Here is a 20,070-nt window from a genome sequence, read left to right on the forward strand (position 1 = left end):
CAGCTTCAATTAAGGCCCTATCTCTTAAGACAGCTTTTCTTGTGGCAATTACATCTGCCCGTAGAGTTGGGGACATACAAGCGCTCTCCAGGGTATCCCCTTATACAGCGTTTCTACCAGACAGAGTAATCCTCAGACCGGACCCAGCCTATTTACCAAAAGTGTCATCACGGTTTCACAGGACACAGGAGATAGTTTTACCATCCTTCCTTCCCAATCCCTCCAACCCTAAAGAAGAACTACTCCATACATTAGATGTTAGGAAATGCCTGCTAGAATACATCTCTATTACTGACACATGGAAGAAAGATGATGCGTTGTTTTTATCTTTCCAAAACCCTAGAAAGGGACTTGGGGTATCAAAGTACACACTAGCAAAGTGGATTAGGGAGGCTATCTCTTTGGCTTATACTGCAGGTGGGGGTCCGGCTCCGCAGAATCTGAGGGCGCATTCCACCAGGGCCATGGCTACATCCTGGGCGGAAAAGTCTGGAGTATCAATCGACCAGATATGTAAGGCGGCCACATGGTCATCCCCGTCCACCTTCTTTAAGCACTATAGGCTGGATTTGGGGGCTTCCTCTGATCTCACATTCGGGTTAAGGGTGCTACAGGCCATAGTCCCTCCCTAAGGAAGCTTACATCTCTGTAATTCTCTCGTCGTGCTGTCATAGGAGTCCGAGTAAAGCATTAAGCTACTTACTGGTAGCGGCATTTCTCGGAGGCCCATGACAGCACCCTTAGTTCCCTCCCTATTCACGGGGGGGGTTGCACTCCCTATAAATGTATATATTTCACAATATGATACCAGTCCCAATAGATGTCTGATATTTTGTATATAATCTGTATATAGTGTATATTTTTGTGTACCACTAACCGCGGTAGTCCTCTCAAGACTCTGAAATACAACTGAGGCAAGGGAGAGGTACCGCCCTTTTGTATCTGTAGGTTTCCTGTTCCTAATGGGCGGATCCCCTCTCTCGTCGTCCTGTCATGGGCCTCCGAGAAATGCCGCTACCAGTAAGTAGCTTAATGCTTTTCCCCACTGTATATTATACAATATAGTATTGCAGTGCAGTAGACTAATTGAAAAAGTAGACAAATAACTGCAGAAAAAAATGTAATTAAAAATGCAGTTTTTATATAGTAATATAAAAGACAAGCAAAACTAGAGTTCTAGTCCTCTTCCTCTCTGAAGAGACAATTTGCATGTTTAACTTCCCATAGGAGCCTGTAAGGCTTTTAAGTTTCATCATACTGGCATACCAGACCTGGCCTGTCACTGTCCACAAGTAGAAACCTTACCTCTTAGATCTCAGTTTTAGCCTCTCTCAGCCAAATCAGATCTCATACTTTGCACAGGGGAGGGGAAACACTTCAAAACAGTGTCTGCAAATTGTGACTATGGTTTGGTATTTATCCCTATTTCAAGTTTCCTATTTCAAGGCTTGATAAAGGGTCAATATCGACTTGTAGGATTGCTACCTCCAAAATGTGAAGCTATAGCATTCTAGTCCTTTCTTTCGGAAGAGACCATTTTTATATTTAAAAACAAGCACATAATTGGTAGCTTTGTCCATAAGTGGGGATATAAATCTGCCATATTATTTACCTTGTATGATGAACACCATAAAAAAGCCAGAACTGTAGCAATGTTGCTTTTTCATCACAGTGACACACTAGAAGTGGAATAAATAGCTGTCAAAAAGGTGTTACAAAAAAATACCAGAAAACTAAAATGCTCAGAAAAAGCATTTTTTTTTTTTAGTCTGTGAAAATAGCAAAACGTGAAAAGCTTTTAAAAAATTGCTATCACTGTAATCATACTGATCTGGGAAATAACGGTCTTATCACTTATATCAACAAAGAGTTTCACTCTGTAATGCTATAGCAAAAAAATATGAAATCCTAAATCTGAATTGCATTATGGCTCTAGAAAATAGGAATAATTGAGAATACGTAGCAAAGCAGTAATGCAACTCAAATTTCATGTATTTCATGTTTATTTGGTCTCCCATGACGGCACCACGAGAGAGGGGATCCACCCTTCAGGGACAGGAAACAAACAGATACAAAAGGGCCGCACCTCTCCCACGCATCAGTTGGTTTCCTGTCCCTGACGGGGACCCTTTCCTACAGATACCTGTGAGGAGTCGTCAAAATCCCTGGCCCGGCCGGCTGGTTCAGGTAGTGGGGGTCCCCTGCCTCGGCCGGTGCGGAGTGTCTGGAGGATTACTGTCTCCGGAAGGCCAGCGCCGGTAGGTAAGTATATTCCTGGGTCTGGGTGGTCTCCTAGTGGGCGCTGCCGGCATGCTGTAGCGTTTTCCGGTCTGGAGGTGGGCCGGGCGTGTGACCAGGCATTCGGGGGTGGGATGGGGGCTTGGCGGTGACGCGGCCTGTGTGGTCCTCTGATGCTGCGGCATCCCCGTCTGAGGTTGCCGTAGCATCGCGTCGGGGGGCAGAGCAAGGGGGTGTGTCCAGATGCTGGGGTCGGCCGGCTTTTTTTTTTTCAGATTAACGCTGTGGTCGCGTGTAGTGATGAGCGAATATACTCGTTACTCGCGATTTCTCGAGCATGCTCGGGTGTCCTCCGAGTATTTTTTTAGTGCTCGGAGTTCTAGTTTTTCTTGCCGCAGCTGAATGATTTACATCTGTTAGCCAGCTTAAGTACATGTGGGGATTCCCTAGCAACCAGGCAACCCCCACATGTACTTATGCTGGCTATCAGATGTAAATCATTCAGCTGCGGCAAGAAAAACTAAACTCCGAGCACTAAAAAATACTCATAGGACACCTGAGCATGCTCGAGAAATCTCGAGTAACGAGTATATTCGCTCATCACTAGTCGCATGCTCTCAGCGGGGTGATTGGATCAAAGGAAACACAGATCTTTTCCCTTGAATGAAAAAATTCAGGACCTAGTTCGCCGAGCGTGGAAGAGGCCGGAAATAAGGGCTCCTGGCATTTAAGCGAAGGTACCCCTTCGAGAACCCCATTGTAAATTATTGGGAAAAGGACCCGAAACTTGATGCAGCGGTGGCCAAGGCTTCAAAAAAGTCCTCCTTGCCCTTTGAGGACCTAAGGACCCTGAAGGACCCTCTAGATAGGAAGGTTGACACTTTCATTAAAGGGGCTTTGGAGAAGTCAGCCGGATCCCTTAGGTCAGCTGTGGCATCCACTTGTACAGCCAGATGAATGATGGTTTGGCTGGACCAGCTAGAATCTCAATTCAAAGAGGGAACCCATCGTGAGACTGTCCTGAACACCTTGCCGGTGATCCAGGGTGCGGCGGCATTTCTGTCCGATGCTTCCGCGGATTCTGTCCGGATGGTGGCTAGAGCAGCAGGGCTTTCCAACGCGGCTCGCAGGGCATTATGGTTAAAATGCTGGCCGGGGGATGTTCAAGCCAGGTCCAGACTTTGTTCCATCCCGTGTGAGGGGGGAGTACCTCTTTGGCCCGGTCCTGGATGAGCTTTTGGAAAAAGCAGGGGATAAGAAGTTTCTCAATTTGTTGACCCCTTCCTACCGGCGTCCCTTCAGCAGGAAAAGATTCAGCCATAGGAGGCCTTCCAGAGACCGAGCTATTTGGGATGAGAGGAAGAAAAGTGGTACGGGGTTTGTTTGGAGGCTCATCGCGAGATCGTAAGAAGCCGTACCAATGACTAGCTCTTACCGTTCGAGGTAGATTATCCATCTCATCCAGCTTCCGAGCAGGCTGCCCTAGAGTCAGAAGTCTGTGAACTGTGTCATAAAGAGGGCCTAACATGGGTTCCGGAATCCGAGAAGAGTAAAGGTTTCTACTCCCCTCTATTTTTGGTTTGAAAACCAGATAGTCCTGAAAGAACCATAATTAATCTTAAGGCCCTGAATAAGTTCCTGAGAATACGCCCCTCCAAGATGGAATTAATTGGCTCTGCAATAAAGCTGGTTTTTCAGAACTGTTTTATCGCGGTATTAGATCTGAAAGATGCATACTACCATGTGTCCATTCATATAGATCATCAGCGGTTCCTCAGGGTGGCGGTATCCATGGGAGCTTCGGTTCGTCACTTCGTTTAGGGCCCCTCCCTTCTGGCCTTCTAGTTGCCCCTTGGTTGTTTACTAAGGTAGTCGCCAAAGCCATGGCCCACTTACGCGAGTCTGACATTCTCATCATTCCCTACCTGGACGATTTCCTCATTGTAGGCAGGTCAGCGGACCGTTGTCGGGTTCAGGTAGAAAGGAAAATGTCCACTCTAGAGCAATTAGAGTGGTTATTGAATATTAAAAAGTCCCGGCTACAACCCTTATGAGTTCGACAATTTTTGGGCCTTACTTTTGACTCTGAAAAACAGGAGTGTCGCCTACCAGCTGACAAGTTGGTTCGCCTTCGTCACGAGGTTTTGAAAGCATCCAACAATCCCACCATGTCCCTTAGGCTATGTCCCTGTTGGGTTCCCTAACCTCATGCATCCTGGTCGTCCAGTAGGCACAATTTCATTCAAGAAACCTGCAAAGAGACATCTTAATGATAGATCCCTCGGGGGCTTCCTGCAGGGTCAGCTGACTTTATCCCAGGCTTTGGTAAAATCCCTTTGATTGTGGCTAGTCCGGGGTTATTTGTCCAGAGGGGTTCCCTGGGAGAATCGCATATTTCAGGTAGTCATTACGGATGCAAGCCCTTCTGGTTGGGGTGCACATATGGTTGAAGTCGTAGTCCTGGGCCTATGGGATCATCAACAGATAGAAGATTCTTCTAACCTGAAGGAACTAACAGCGGTAGAGTTGGCAGTTATAGGACTCCTTATATACAGTATCTACAGGGTCATCACGTACAGGTCCTCTTTAACAATCATGTGGCGGTGGCCTATGTCAACCACCAAGGTGGGACTCAATCTAGACCCTATATGGAAGTAACAGCACCTGTTTCGGTTAGGCTACGTTCACATTAGCGTCATGCGACGCTGCGTCGCCGACGCAACGCACGACGGATCGGAAACGCACGCAAAAACGCACCTTTTTTGACGCAAGCGTCGGACGGATGCGTCGTAAAACGCAGCGTTTTTTGTGCGTTTTTGTTGCGTTTTTACAAAAAACGCAGCGTTTTACGACGCATGCGTTGTCAAACAATGATTATATCTTTACACACAATTTAGTGTCTAGACACTAGATAACACCACCAATGAATAGAAGAGGGTGGGTCTAGTGTCTAGACAATAGATAATGCCACCAATGGGTAGATGAGGGTGGGTATTAATGTAATAGTGGTATATATACCCCGGCATAGATTATTTCCAACCATACAGCATCAAGATGGATCGTCCCATGGAGAGTATCTACCTCAATTTTGAGCTGGAATTAGCCCTTGCTATTGCTTATGCTATTGCCTGTCATGAACAGAGGAAAAGAGACAAACTACGGAGAAGGAGTCGTCGGCGTTTTTGGCTACACCCTATAGTGGAAGTCCAAGAGAGTCGTGGAGCCTACCATTGTCTGTTTGGCGAATTAAATGAGAACCAGGAGAAATACTTTGAATACACCAGGATGTCACAAAACAGCTTCCGATATCTGCTGCGTCTGGTGGAAGGAACCATTGCCAGGCAGGACACGCAGCTCCGTAAATCGATTTCCCCCGAGGAACGTCTGCTGGTGACTCTACGGTACGTAATGCAATGTGAAGGATTTATATGTTCTTGCCATTTTTTCAAGTAACTAACGTGTTTTGGTTTTGTGGGGTGGGGGATTGTAATTAAGAATGAAAAATTCTTTCATAACAATTTAATTAATTTCATTTATTTATTTTTCTTCTTGTCAGTTTCCTTGCTACTGGAGAGACCTTGAGATCACTGCATTTCCAGTTTCGGATTGGAGTCTCCACACTGTCTGGTATTATTGCCGACACATGCCGCGCATTGTGGGACAACCTCCGGGAGGAATTTTTACCTATCCCAACAACCGAATTATGGCAGGCCAATGCCCAAAAATTCGAACAAGTGTGTTCTTTCCCTAACTGTATTGGAGCCGTGGATGGGAAGCACATTAGGATTACCAAGCCTTCAAGAAGTGGATCTCTGTTTTTTAATTATAAAAAATACTTTTCCACCGTGCTGATGGCAATTGCAGGTGCGGACTGCAGGTTTTTCGCTGTGGACATTGGAGCGTTTGGCCGTGCATATGATTCACGGACATTTAAGGAGTCTGATATGGGCCGAAGATTGTACGATAACCATTTTAATTTCCCCCATCCACGACCTCTTCCCAACACCGAAGGCCCGGCCCTGCCATTTGTTGTTGTTGGGGATGAGGCTTTTCAAATGAGTGGCAACCTACTTAAACCGTACTCCAGTCGGGGGTTGGACCGAACCAAAAGTATATTTAATTATAGACTGTCTAGGGCCAGAAGAACTGTGGAGTGCGCCTTTGGAATCCTTGTCTCCAAATGGCGTATCTTAGGATCCGCTATAAATTTGAAGATTGAGACAGTGGATGAGGTGGTGAAGGCGTGTGTGGTTCTCCACAATTTTATTATTGATAAAGAGAGAGTCAACGTGGAACTCGATGAACCCATACCAAATCCATTGCCTGATTATCAAGATCATCCTCTGTGGACAACTGTGGAGATTGCTCATATGAGGGACCAATTTGCTGCATACTTTGTTTCAGATGTTGGCCGTGTTTCATGGCAAGATCAAATGGTTTAATTCATCTTGTTATTATGATGTCATGTAAACACTGTGGAGTCCATGTCATTTAACCATCCTATGTAAGGTTATTGTTATAATGTCCCCTGATTTTCTAATGCGTTGTGTTTTGAAATAAAGTTCTTGTGCCTTTCCGTTTTCACAAAAAAAATCTCCCATATGTTTTTCCATAGTAATCAAATTGTAAAATCCAATGTTATGTAAAGTAATGTGAGTCCCACAAAATTTATGTGAGCACCAGTACACAAATGGACTGTGACAAAACAAAAAAATATTTCTGCCGTGTGTTCCATAGTTTTGACGTATAACATAATCGGCTCCCACCTTGTCAACCATTTTTAATCCTGCAGACTATTTGCATATGGAACCTGGCTTGACAAGGAGGGAGACGATCATGTTTGCAAAACTCTACAGAGTTAACACTATTGCACTCAGGATGCTGGAATACGTCCAGAGTCAAATAGTGGCGACAATGTGAACATTGCTACCACCTCACCTGACCAATAATCTTAAGGTACATTAATAAAACTATTATCCAACGATACCGACCAGTGATACGACCGGACCGTGACCGTTGTTTAGTCGTTGCGTGGTTGCTGGAGAGCTGTCACACAGACAGCTCTCCAGCGACCAAAAAAGAGCAAGTCCCCGTGTAATCTGGGTAATGTTATGAAGCGCATGGCCGCACTCACGATGTTTTCCCTGTTTACCATTGTAAATGTAATATAAAAAAATAAAAAAACCTTTCATTCCGGTGTGTGACACGTCCATCGCCGTCAGCTTTCCGTACCGTGCCAGCCCTAAAGCAAAGCACAGCGTTTAAGTCAACGGTGTGCTCTGCTTTACGGGCGGGAAACAGTGTCAGTGACTGCGGAAAGATGACGGCGAGGGACGTGGTTGACACCTTTATTTTTTTGGGGGGTATTGTTCACTTATTTGAGTGTTTAAAACACTGCGCTAGTAACCCAATATTCCCTTGTTTAAAACAAAGACATTGCTTGATCGGTGTCAAACACACCGATCCAACAATGACAGCGTGTGATCAGTTACCCCAAGAAATTCCTAATCATTCGCTGACACCAAAAATCTCACAGCAGGGGCCTAATCGTTGTACGATTTCAGAAAAGATAACGTTGGTTACACACAAAAACCAACTATATCGTTACTGAAATCGTTGTGTGATGGTACATTTTAAACTTGACATATTGAGCAATGCTGTTTGTGTTTGTAACATCTCATAGTACAATGAACGACAGCCCTATAAAAAAATGAAAAAAAAAATGTATAAAATATTGTCAGACATTGCACATCAGTTGTTACAAATACAAGATTTGTGTATACGGCGCACGGTGTGATTTGGTGCAAACTTTATTTGAGACAATAAAAAATAATTTAAAAAAAAAAATAACAATTTTATTAGGGACACAAAAAAAAGAAATGGGAAATGTTAGGGGGTATCGATATCAGCAATTAAGGGGGATTGATATCCCCCACTTTTGGGGGGTGTTGAGGAGACCGAGGAGGACGACGAGGGGGAGGAAGCAGCATAGTCTGACACTAGACGGGATGCCGACATCAATCCAGCCAGTTGACGGTGGCGATCCTGCCAAAGCAGGAGGTGAGGGAGGAGGAGGGACGACCAGTGTCCTTGGCTGGCTACTCCGGCTCCGTGTAGACCCAGGCTGTGTACTCGGTGTACTCCTTGTAGACCCAGGCTGGGTACTGGGTGTACTCCGTGTAGACCCAGGCTGGGTACTTGGAGTGCTCCGGGTCGACCCAGGCTGTGTAGTGGTGGTTGTTTTGGGAGCAGCCATAGCCAAGGTTGTAGTGCTTGTCGTCGTCGTCTTCTTCTTTTTTTTCCTCCTCTCTCCCTCTGGGTGTGGGTCGGCTTCCCGTCTGTGTGCCCTTGAAGGCCTGGCATGATCAGAACTTTGGGGCTCTGTTCTGTGGTGGCGGTGGCCCTCGGCACGCGGAGCTCTGTGGTGGTGCTCTGCAGCAGGAGTCGGAGTCATGGCAGCCAGCGATGGTACTGCGGGCACATTTGTCGCTGACTGCATGACCCGAGCCTGCTGCAGAGCAGTGACATATGCGTTGTTGCAGCCCTGCATGACCGAAATCTGGAGTTCCGGCGTAAGATGTTCAACCATGCCCTTGTGAATGGCACTAAAAAAATGTTTGGCCGGCCTCGAGAGCTCCGATTCGATGTTTTCAAGACGCCGGTCGATATTGGACATTTTATCGCACAGCGCCTTGAAACCATTCTGAAATACGGTGCTCAAATGTAAAAATTCGGGCATGACCGCCCTGTCCGAGGCCCGCTGACGCTGTCGGGAAGACCCGAAGGAAGGAGCGCCAGAGGCCTCGGCCAGGGGAACATCTGATGGACCGGCTGCCGGTTCGCCAGATTGTGGTGGTGCAGACCTGCTCTCGCTGTGGGATGGCTGCGACGGTTCAGATGGCGCTTCACGAAGGACCGCTCCAGAGGGTCGGACAGTCTCGCGGGTGCTGCTGTGTGTTCTGTGAAAACATAAGGAAACCATTAGTATACTAAATATAACATTTCACATGCGTCATTAATTAACTTTACCGCCGGTATCCATTTCCGCCGTTAATATTAACCTATTTTTAATATTGACACTGCATATGCCCCATCAATATTAAAAAAAAAAAATGCATTTATTTAATTCAAAATAGTCACCCATGGTTGCGGTTTGTAACGCCAGACAATTATGCTTACGTTGGAACTGCCATGACGTCACGGTCATGTAACCGAGACGTCATCACAGGTCCTGCGAGCTGAGCAACCATGGGAACATAACCTGCCTTGCAGTAGAAGGTATGGCGTGTCTATTATATTTTTAATTTTTTGTGTATAAAAAAACTGGGATACACCTGGATGGGCACTATACTACTCCACTATGAAATATTGCCCGGGCATGGCCAATCTACTATGTGTTCTGTATACTTCTGATTTCAGGGAAATAACTAGTAAGTCAAGCTCACCATTGTAGTAATCCCAGAAGGGAGCCGCTGTGTCAAGTGTGAGAAGACCAGAAATGAATAAAAAATTCGAGGTCAACGAGGCGTGAAAAGTAAAAACTAAATACTTTATTCACTTCAATCAGCAGCAGAGGATGAAACATCTGCACAATACAATAAAAACACTATCTACGCATTTCAGGTCTGATGTTCCCTGTCACCTGAAACGCGTAGATAGTGTTTATTGTATTGTGCTGATGTTTCATCCTCTGCTTATGATTGAAGAGGATAAAAGTATGTATTTTTTACTTTTCACGCCTCGGTGAGCTTGCATTTTTTTCTTCATTTCTATACTTCGTACTTGCCAAAAAAAATGGCTGGGCAATAAGCTACGTGGCTGGAATATAGTAGGTGAATATGCATGTTGTAAAAACTAGGTGTGTGCATAGGTACTATACTTACTCTCTGCTTTCAAGGACCGGTCGCAAGAACTGCAATATACGGTTGTATTTGTACACAGAGGTCCTTGAAGCTGCAGCACCACTACGGGTCTGTCCCTCCTTTTTCAGGCCCCTCCTGAAACGGTCCTTCATGGAGCGCCATCTGGTCTTCAATTGTTTAACTGTGTATAAATAAAAAAAATAAAAAAGGTTTTAGAGAATATATTGAAAACGATTACGCAACCGTGTGCAATCCCAATAGAAGACATCACAGACGGTTGTGTAATCCTGGCATGATGGGTCACAGCAGCATTTTGGAAATACTTACGGAAACTAGCTTTGGCCTTGGGGGAAGCGCTGTCGAAGCCATCCCACAGCGATTGTGCCACCTCTATCCACAAACTGCGCAATATGCCCTGGTCCGCTTGCCAGGGGTCACGGCTCTCCCACAACGGGCCCCGTTCTTCTATGAATGCCACCATCATATCGATATCCAGTGGGTCATCATGGGCCCGTTGTGAAACCTAGAATAAATGGAAAATATTAATGTTTGCAAGATAAAAAAATGTTGTCCCTACCTCCTCCACCGCCACCTACCACACACACACCACCACCCCCTCCCACCCCCCCCCATACCCGCAAAAACAAAAAAATTAACGAAAAAAAAGGAATAGGTTTGAAATAAAAACTTAAGGTACCTTCACACATAACGATATTGTTAACGATATCGTTGCTATTTGTGACGTAGCAACGATATCGTTAATGAAATCGTTATGTGTGACAACGACCAACGATCAGGCCCCTGCTGGGAGATCGTTGGTCGCTGAAGAAAGTCCAGAACTTTATTTCGTCGCTGGACTCCTGCTGACATCGCTGGATCGGCGTGTGTGACACCGATCCAGCGATGTCTTCACTGGTAACCAGGGTAAACATCGGATAACTAAGCGCAGGGCCGCGCTTAGTAACCCGATGTTTACCCTGGGTACCATGCTAAAAGTATAAAAAAAACAAACACTAGATACTTACCTACAGCCGTCTGTCCTCCAGCGCTGTGCTCTGCACTCCTCCTGTACTGGCTGTGAGCCGGAAAGCAGAGCGGTGACGTCACCGCTCTGCTTTCCGGCTCACAGCGAGTACAGGAGGAGAGCAGAGAAGCAGAGCGCAGCGCTGGAGGACAGACAGCGGTAGGTAAGTGTCTAGTGTTTGTTTTTTTTTACTTTTAGCATGGTAACCAGGGTAAACATCGAGTTACTAAGCGCGGCCCTGCGCTTAGTTACCCGATGTTTACCCTGGTTACCGGCATCGTTGGTCGCTGGAGAGCGGTCTGTGTGACAGCTCTCCAGCGACCAAACAGCGACGCTGCAGCCATCCGGATCGTTGTCGGTATCGCTGCAGCGTCGCTTAATGTGAAGGGGCCTTTACTCTCCGTCCTGCAACCACAGCTTGGCCCCGTGGTCTCTGCTCCTGCTCCCTCTGTTCCTCCTGGTTCTCCTCCTCACTTGAAGAAGCCTGCAAAATAGTTCACCAAAAAGTTGAGTGACCCATCTACAAATGACAGCGAATATAGTAAGCAATAGTAGATCATGTACTCACCGGACTCCTCAGCGGTGGGGTGTTGCTGGAATCGCTGGCCATAATGCAATTCTGATTCAGAAAAAAAGAACAAAATAACATTGATCCTATGCTCCTATGCACAATCCAGCAATATAAAAAAAAAAAAAAACATTTTCATTTCAACCACAAAGAACATTGCACTCCAACTTAACTAACGCTGAGCAAACACTGCCACATTGATTAAAAGAAACAATGGCAGAGACAACCCAATGCCAGAGTAAACAAAAGCCTAAAGATAAGAAAACTAATCTACAACAGACCCTATGTAGTAATCCCAAAAGAGAGTTTTTTTTTTTTAAAAGTACAGTATGCATGGAGCAACCCAAAAACCACAATAGATTTTTGAAAGGAAAAAATTAACACCCAAAAATTAAGGGCAGAAACGGCAATAACACACCATACTTTACAATAAAACCGACAGGGACGAATACAATAAAAGGCCATACAACGCCATACATCACAACCAGAAACATACAACAATGTCTTTACATAACCACAGTGCAGAACATAATACACAACTTGCAATATAAATTATTACATTTAATAAAAGGGCGCAGAATCATTCTATACTACCATACTTTACAATAAAACCGACAGGGCCGGAAACTATTAAACGCCATCATATAACGCAAGAATAAAACATCACAACTGAATACAAAAAACACCACCAAACCAAAAAATGGAAAAGAAAAATCTATCCTGGAAAGAACAATAATCAAGGCCGCAGACAATGAAACGCCATTCTATACAACGCCATACATCACAACCAGACTAAAAATACAAAAATATCTTTAAACAACCACAGTGCAGAATATAATACACAACTTGCAAAAACAATTTTAAAAAACATGTAGAAAATGCACAGAATCATTCTATACTTACATCTCTGGACAGCGGATGAATAAAAGTAGAAGTCGTCTGGTGTGATGTCTTGCCTCTAGATGCAGCAGAAGTGACAAACAATCCAACATTTTCTTTATATATGGGGGATGTTTTTATCACTGTTTGCACTGTCTAGACACTTTTTGGTTTAATTTTATCTAACGACGCATGCGTCGCGCAACGCACGCACGACGCACACACGCGACGCAAGTGCGTTGTCAATAGGTTTCAATGGGAAATTGTAACGCAATGACGACGCACGAGCGACGCAAGTGCGACGCGTGCGTTTTTTTGCCGCTTCAAAAATGCAACATGTAGCGTCTCCGACGCCACCCAGGTGCGGTGAAACGACGCATGCGTTGTGCGTTTTACCGAAAACGCACGACAACGCAACGCATGCGTCCCCAATGATAAAGATAGGGTCGCATGACGCATGCGTTGTCGTGCGTCGACGACACAGCGTCGCATGACGCTAATGTGAACGTAGCCTTAGCGGAGGAGCATTTTCTATCTTTGACTGTACTACACATAAAAGGAAAAGACCATGCCAGGGCTGGCTTTTTGAGCCGCAACTTGCTAAGGCAGGGAGAATGGTCGCTGAAAAGTGCCATCTTCAACCAGATTGTGCAAATGTGTGGTTGCCCAAATGTGAACCTCTTCGCGACCAGGAGGAACAGGAAAGTTGGACAATTCTGTTCTCTGAACCCCAGAGAGAGTCCCTTAGCGGTGAACACCTTCTTAATAAAATGGGACTTTCTTCCAGGTTTCTCCTTAATATCAGCTGGTACATATTGTAATTATTCACCATGTGTGATTGGTCTATCTTTTGTTTATATTTCATGTCACATATCCTGTTTTATATCCTATGCTTAAGGGCGCTTTCTTTGCACCAGAAACGCGTCAGGTGTTTCTCATGTTTTTAACTTGGTTTGACATGCCAAAATAAAGTTGTGGGTTTTTTGTTTTTTTGGGGTTGGAGTGCCTTCACTTCCTTTTTTCTTTCTAATTTTTGCTGTGCTCACCAGCGGATAGAGCACCCACCCAGCTTTGGAATTGGATTCTACGTGGTCTATTAGTGCCTGGATAGCTCCGTACCTCTCTTTCCTACCCATTGCTGGGTATATTGTTGGTTTGTTATTTTACTTTTATCACAGGAGTTTGAGGGCTTCGCTGGGATTAGGCGTTTAAATAAATATGGAAAACAGTGTTTAGTCTTATTTCAGATAAAGGACTTTATTATTGCTGTGTCTTTATTTACAAACCTAACTATAGGATTAGTAATGAATAGGTGTCTTATCGCCTTTCCATTACTAATCTGTGGGCTTGATGAAAGGTGACATCAACCACACAAATATTACCCCACTTGCCACCGCTACAGGGCGTGAGAAGAGCCAGGCAAGGCGCCAGAATTGGCGAATCTAATAGATGTGCCTTTTCTAGGCAGCTGCGGGCTGCTATTTTTAGGCGGGGGGCAATATCCATGGCCCCTTACCAGCCCCCAGCATTGAGCTTTAGCATTGCTGGTTGTAAAAAATGGGGGGGACCCCACAACGTTTTTTAAATTATTTAAAAAAAAAAGCACAAGGACCTTTCTATTCTTGATAACCTTGCTGAAGCAGACAGCTGAGGGGTGCAGCCCCCAGCTGTGAGTTTTGTCTGGCTTGTTGTTGTAATTCACCATGTGTGATTGGTCTATCTTTTGTATATATTTCATGTCACATATACTGTTTTATATCCTATGATTAAGGGTGCTTTCTATGCGCCAGAAATGTCAGGTGTTTCTCATGTTTTTAACTTGGTGTGACATGCTGAAATAAAGTTTTTGTTTTTTTATTTCTGGGTTGGAGTGCCTTCACTTCTTTTTTACTTTCCAACAATATACCCATACCTGTCCATCGCTGTGTCAAACGCAGTAATCCAAATCTGGGGAAAATACAGTTTTCAACCTGGATGGTGCTAAGATGTGACCATCCTGGCTAAAAACCACTGGTGAATGAGATGCTGAGAGCGGAGGTTCAGTGACTAGCGGTGACGTCACTGAAGCTGCACTCCCTCACAGCCTGAACTGCGGTGAACTGTGGACCGTGGGAAAATACACCATAGTGCAGCTACATTATTCCTGATCATTATTATGCCCAATTGCACTTGAAGGGCAGTGTGTGATTTGCTGCTTCACGCCCAGGAGCTCATAAGCTTTAAAACTGCTTGGTAGTGTTTAAATGGGTTTTCAATTTTCAGAAAGGCCTGTCTTCCAGCAGCCCAAGGAAAAGGCATGGAGGGCACTCCTGCTCCATCCTTAAGATAAGTGCTCACATCTGTTAAATAAGGGGGTCCTAGCAGATGACTTTTTCTTCACAAATTCTGAAAATTAATCCCCCAAATGATACTGATGCTTACATACCTTTTTGGTTTTCAGATTTGTTGGCCATTTTAAATCACGGCGGGAGAGAGAACTGGAATATGGGACAAAAGTTATGGAATTTACGAATGTATACATCAAGAATTTTGGTGATGAAATGGATGACATACGGCTAAAGGAAATTTTTTCTGCCTTTGGTATGTATCACATTAAACATTGCACTTATACAGAAGCAAGGACTGGGGGAAACTATTTGCAGATGGATAAGGAATTGGCTAAATGACAGGAAACAGTCGTCATAAATGCTACTGCTTGGGAGGTGCTCATAGCAATCTGGCACTGATCACCACAGGGGTCTCCTGCAGACCCTGGGTTGTCATGCCAACCCATTGGTGACCCGCAGTCGTGACACGGGTGCTGATGGGCGGGATTAATGACACGCTTTCGGTGCAATCACATTAAATGCCGCAGTCAGAGATTGAGCTAGTTGAAGCCCCCTATATTGAAGTTGAAGCTTTTATTGGGAACACTTTACATAACGTTTAATAATAATCTTTATTTATATAGCGCCAACATATTCTGCAGCGCTTTACAGTTTAACAGTTTCAAACACAACAGTCATAAGTAACAAAGTTAACAATACAATAATTAAAGCGAAATAAAACGACCCTGCTCGTGAGAGCTTACAATCTACAATTAAGTGGGGGAGATACAAAGTACAGGTGTGTATTTATAATGATGTATTTACAATGATGGTTCAGCCATCTTCAGAGGGTGGGGGGTAGATGGAGATAGTGAATGGGCTACACACACACAAACATAAAATGACTTTGATTAGTGAACGTGGTAGGCCGCTCTGAACAAATGTGTTTTGAGCGAGCGCCTAAAACTATGCAAATTGTGAATGATCCTAATATCTTGGGGTGGAGCGTTCCAGAGGATTGGCGCAGCACGGGAGAAGTCTTGGAGTCGGGAGTGGGAGGTACGGATTAGTGCAGAGGTTAGTCGAAAGTCATTAGCAGAGCGCAGCGGTCGGTTAGGCCGATAGACAGAAATGAGGGAGGAGATGTAAGGGGGTGCCGCATTGTGGAGAGCTTTGTGGGTGAGAACAAGTACTTTGAATTCTACCCTATAGTGAATGGGCAGCCAGTGTAATGACTGGCGAAGAGCGGACGCGTCCGAGTAACGATTAGCCGGATGGACAACCCTGGCTGCTGCATTAAAGGGACACTGTCACCTGAATTTGGAGGGAACAATCTTCAGCCATGGAGGCGGGGTTTTTGGGTGTTTGATTCACCCTTTCCTTACCCGCTGGCTGCATGCTGGCTGCAATATTGGATTGAAGTTCATACTCTGTCCTCCATAGTACATGCCTGCACTAGGCAATCTTACCTTGCGCAGGCGTGTACTACGGAGGACAGAGAATGAACTTCAATCCAATATTGCAGCCAGCATGCAGCCAGCGGGTAAGGAAAGGGTGAATCAAACACCCAAAAACCCCGCCTCCATGGCTGAAGATTGTTCCCTCCAAATTCAGGTGACAGTGTCCCTTTAAGGATGGACTGGAGAGGGGAAAGTCGAGTGAGGGAGAGGCCAATTAATAGAGCGTTACATTAGTCCAGGCGGGAGTGGATCAGGGCGACAGTGAGGGTTTTTGTTGATTCCATGGTGAGAAAAGGGCGGATTCTAGAGATGTTCTTTAGGTGTAAGCGGCTGACACAACTGCCGGCTGACACAACTGCCGGCTGACACAACTGCCGGCTGACACAACTGCCGGCTGACACAACTGCCGGCTGACACAACTGCCGGCTGACACAACTGCCGGCTGACACAACTGCCGGCTGACACAACTGCCGGCTGACACAACTGCCGGCTGACACAACTGCCGGCTGACACAACTGCCGGCTGACACAACTGCCGGCTGACACAACTGCCGGCTGACACAACTGCCGGCTGACACAACTGCCGGCTGACACAACTGCCGGCTGACACAACTGCCGGCTGACACAACTGCCGGCTGACACAACTGCCGGCTGACACACTTTTACCGGGAAGGAACAACCACGGGAAGGGCAGCATCCAAAAAGGAAAACCACCTATGCCAAAACATGGTATAGTCCTTTTACTAGGCACTGCTCCTAATAGCCAGTTTCCTGCTCCACACTGATGAGGGGCAAATACCCCGAAACAGCTGTCTGTGGATACCATGTTTTGGCATAGGTGGTTTTCCTTTTTGGATGCTGCCCTTCCTGTGGTTGTTCCTTCCCGGTGAAAGACCTGGCTATTTATTGCTTGCGTTGAGAAACACGTGATGGTGTCTCCGCGGCTTTTCTACATGCATGGAGGCTATTGAAGCATGGCAAAAGTTTAAAAAAAAAAGTTTTTAAAAATATGAAAAAACTAATAAAAAATATAAGTTTAAATCACCCCCCTTTCTCCCCATCCAAAATAAGCAATAAAAAAAATCAAACCTACACATATTTGGTATCGCATTCAGAATCACCCGATCTATCAATAAAAAAAAGCATTAACCTGAGCGCTAAACAGTGTAGCGAGAAAAAATTTTGAAACGCCAGAATTACGTTTTTTTTGGTCGGCTCGACATTGCATTAAAATGCAATAACGGGCGATCAAAAGAACGTCCCTGCACTAAAGTAGTATCATTAAAAACATCAGCTTGGCGCGCAAAAGTAAGCCCTCACCCGACCCCAGATCACGAAAAATGGAGACGCTACGGGTATCGGAAAATGGCGCTTTTTTTTTTAGCAGCAAAGTTTTGAATTTTTTTTTCATCACTTAGATAAAAAATAACCTAGTCATGTTAGGTGTCTGTGAACTCATAATGACCTGGAGAATCATATCAGGTCAGTTTTAGCATTTAGTGAACCTAGCAAAAAGCCAAACAAAAAACGAGTGTGGGATTGCACTTTTTTTGCAATTTCACCGCACTTGGAATTTTTTTCCTGTTTTCTTGTACAAGACATGGTAAAGCCAATAGTGTCGTTCAAAAGTACTACTCGTCCTGCAATAAATAAGCCCTCACATGGCCATATTGACGGAAAAATAAAAAAGTTATGGCTCTGGGAAGGAGGGGAGCGAAAAACAAAAACCCTGAGTGCTGGTGTCATTCCTCTACAAATATAGGCACTTTCATGCGACTGGTGGGCGTGTTCTCCTGGTCTCCATGACGGCGCTACATATAGGTCTGGTTGTGGAGTCCGTAGACATGCGCAGTATGCGTGCTGGAGCTGTATATGCCGTGATGCAGGCTTAGGCGCTTCCCTTCCTGGATATGTGACGGTTCCTTGTGACCAGTGGGCGTGTCTCATGGGTAACCATGACGGCGCCACATGCTTAGTCATGTGACGCTTAGTTGTGGGGCCGGGAGACATGCGCACTGCGATGAGGGGCTGTCTGTATGCTGTGACATCTGTGACATAGGTGAGTCTTCCGAGCCCTGGATGGCTGAAGTCCGGTCATGTGATGACTCATGTGGGTACGCGATGTTTTCCGGGGAGGTGAGCCTGGATTGGTCCTGGTACATGAAGTCATGTTTATGTCTGTACTCTGGATTGGGCCCGTAATATGGGATTTGATTGGCTGGTTACGAGGTGGGAGACATAGGCTGTATCATTGGCTTGTTGTGCTCATGGTTGCCACTACGGACCTGGTGATTGGTCCTGACAGGACAGGTAGCGCTGTTTATTTATGTTTTGACTTTCTACATGTGCTTTTGCTGTAGCTATGGGTTGAATTATGCGTTATGTGGGTTATTGATGACAATGTGAAAAGTTTTTAACTTTATATGTTGTATAGAATGTAAGTTTTGCACTGTTAAAATAATTACCAAACACTTATGTAAATTGTATGGGCGGTCACTGATGAGGGGATTGGTGGGTGATTATCCACTTCCTATTTAAGGCTGCCAGTTTGATTATGTATGCTTGAGAAAGACCTTTGTGGTTGAAACGTCGCATTTTGGCACAATAAAGAGAATTTTTTTCACCTGGATTGGATGCTGTCCTTCAATTCAACTCATGGTATGTACTCTTCCACTTGGGTCCAGTGGAATTAGGACGGTCATCTGCTTGGTCAGCTGTGCTGTCAGCCTCAATCTTTCTATTTGGCAGTGTTTCAACGCGTCCGTTGCCCATAGTAAACTCCCAGGGAGGAGGGGGTGGAGTTACGGCCGGGCATGCGCACTTGAATATGCAGGACACGACGTACGAAAAAACGTTCCCTTGAACGTTTTTTTCGCTACGAAGGTCCGCCAAATACTGACGCATCTAGTGCACGACGTATGGAACGTGTGTCCATACGTCGCGATGCGTCGGTAATACAAGTCTATGGGGAAAAAACGCATCCTGCGTGCACATCTACAGGATGCATTTTTTTTCCAAAATGACGCATTGCAACGGAAGAAAAAAAACGGAAATGTGAAAGTAGCCTTACCGATAACTGTATTTCTCTGATCCCGTGACGGCACCCGTATATTCCCTCCCTTCACGTGTGGGTGTGCACACTAAGTTTAGTCATTAATATTTAATCATTCGGTGCCTCTAATAAGCCTAAAATTAAAACATTTTTTGCTTGGATAGCTATTTAAAGTTACAGCTGAAGTTCTGTTAAGGCTCTATAAACCAACTGATGTGGGAGAGAGGTACCGCCTTTTTCACCTGTAGGTTTCCTGTCCCTGAGGGCGGATCCCTCTCTCCATGGTGCCGTCATGGGATCAGAGAAATACCGTTCTGTAAGTAACTACGATAATCTATAAATACATCTATAGATAGATATAGCCATAGATAGCCATGTATAGATATATAGATTTATCCATAGATATATCCATAGATATATAATAGCAAGGCCGATGTTGATTAATGAACATGTTTAATTAAAAAAAAAAAAAAAAAGCTGAAACAAATGGCGTGAACTCCCGCGCAATTTTCTGCGCCAGAGGGGGAAAGCCGACGGCCGGGGGCATTATATTTGTAGCCTGGGAAGGGGGTAATACCCATGGCCCCTTCCTAGGCTATGAGTATCAGCCCGCAGCTGTCTGCGTAGCCTTTACTGGCTATTAAAATAGGGGGACCCCCCCCAAAATAATGACGTGGGGTCC

General features: G+C 45.2%; 1 protein-coding gene across 2 annotated transcripts in view; it reads left to right on the forward strand.

Annotated features, from left to right (window-relative positions):
- Positions 1-20,070, forward strand: part of LOC138664784 (embryonic polyadenylate-binding protein) — a 148,990-nt gene that overhangs the window by 18,988 nt on the left and 109,932 nt on the right. For both annotated transcript variants that reach the window (XM_069751756.1, XM_069751757.1), the window contains exon 4: positions 15,012-15,151. In XM_069751756.1, the coding sequence (XP_069607857.1) occupies positions 15,012-15,151 (140 nt within the window). The remainder of the gene's footprint in view (positions 1-15,011; positions 15,152-20,070) is intronic.

This window comes from Ranitomeya imitator, chromosome 2 (assembly GCF_032444005.1).
Source record: "Ranitomeya imitator isolate aRanImi1 chromosome 2, aRanImi1.pri, whole genome shotgun sequence".
NCBI lineage: Eukaryota > Metazoa > Chordata > Amphibia > Anura > Dendrobatidae > Ranitomeya > Ranitomeya imitator.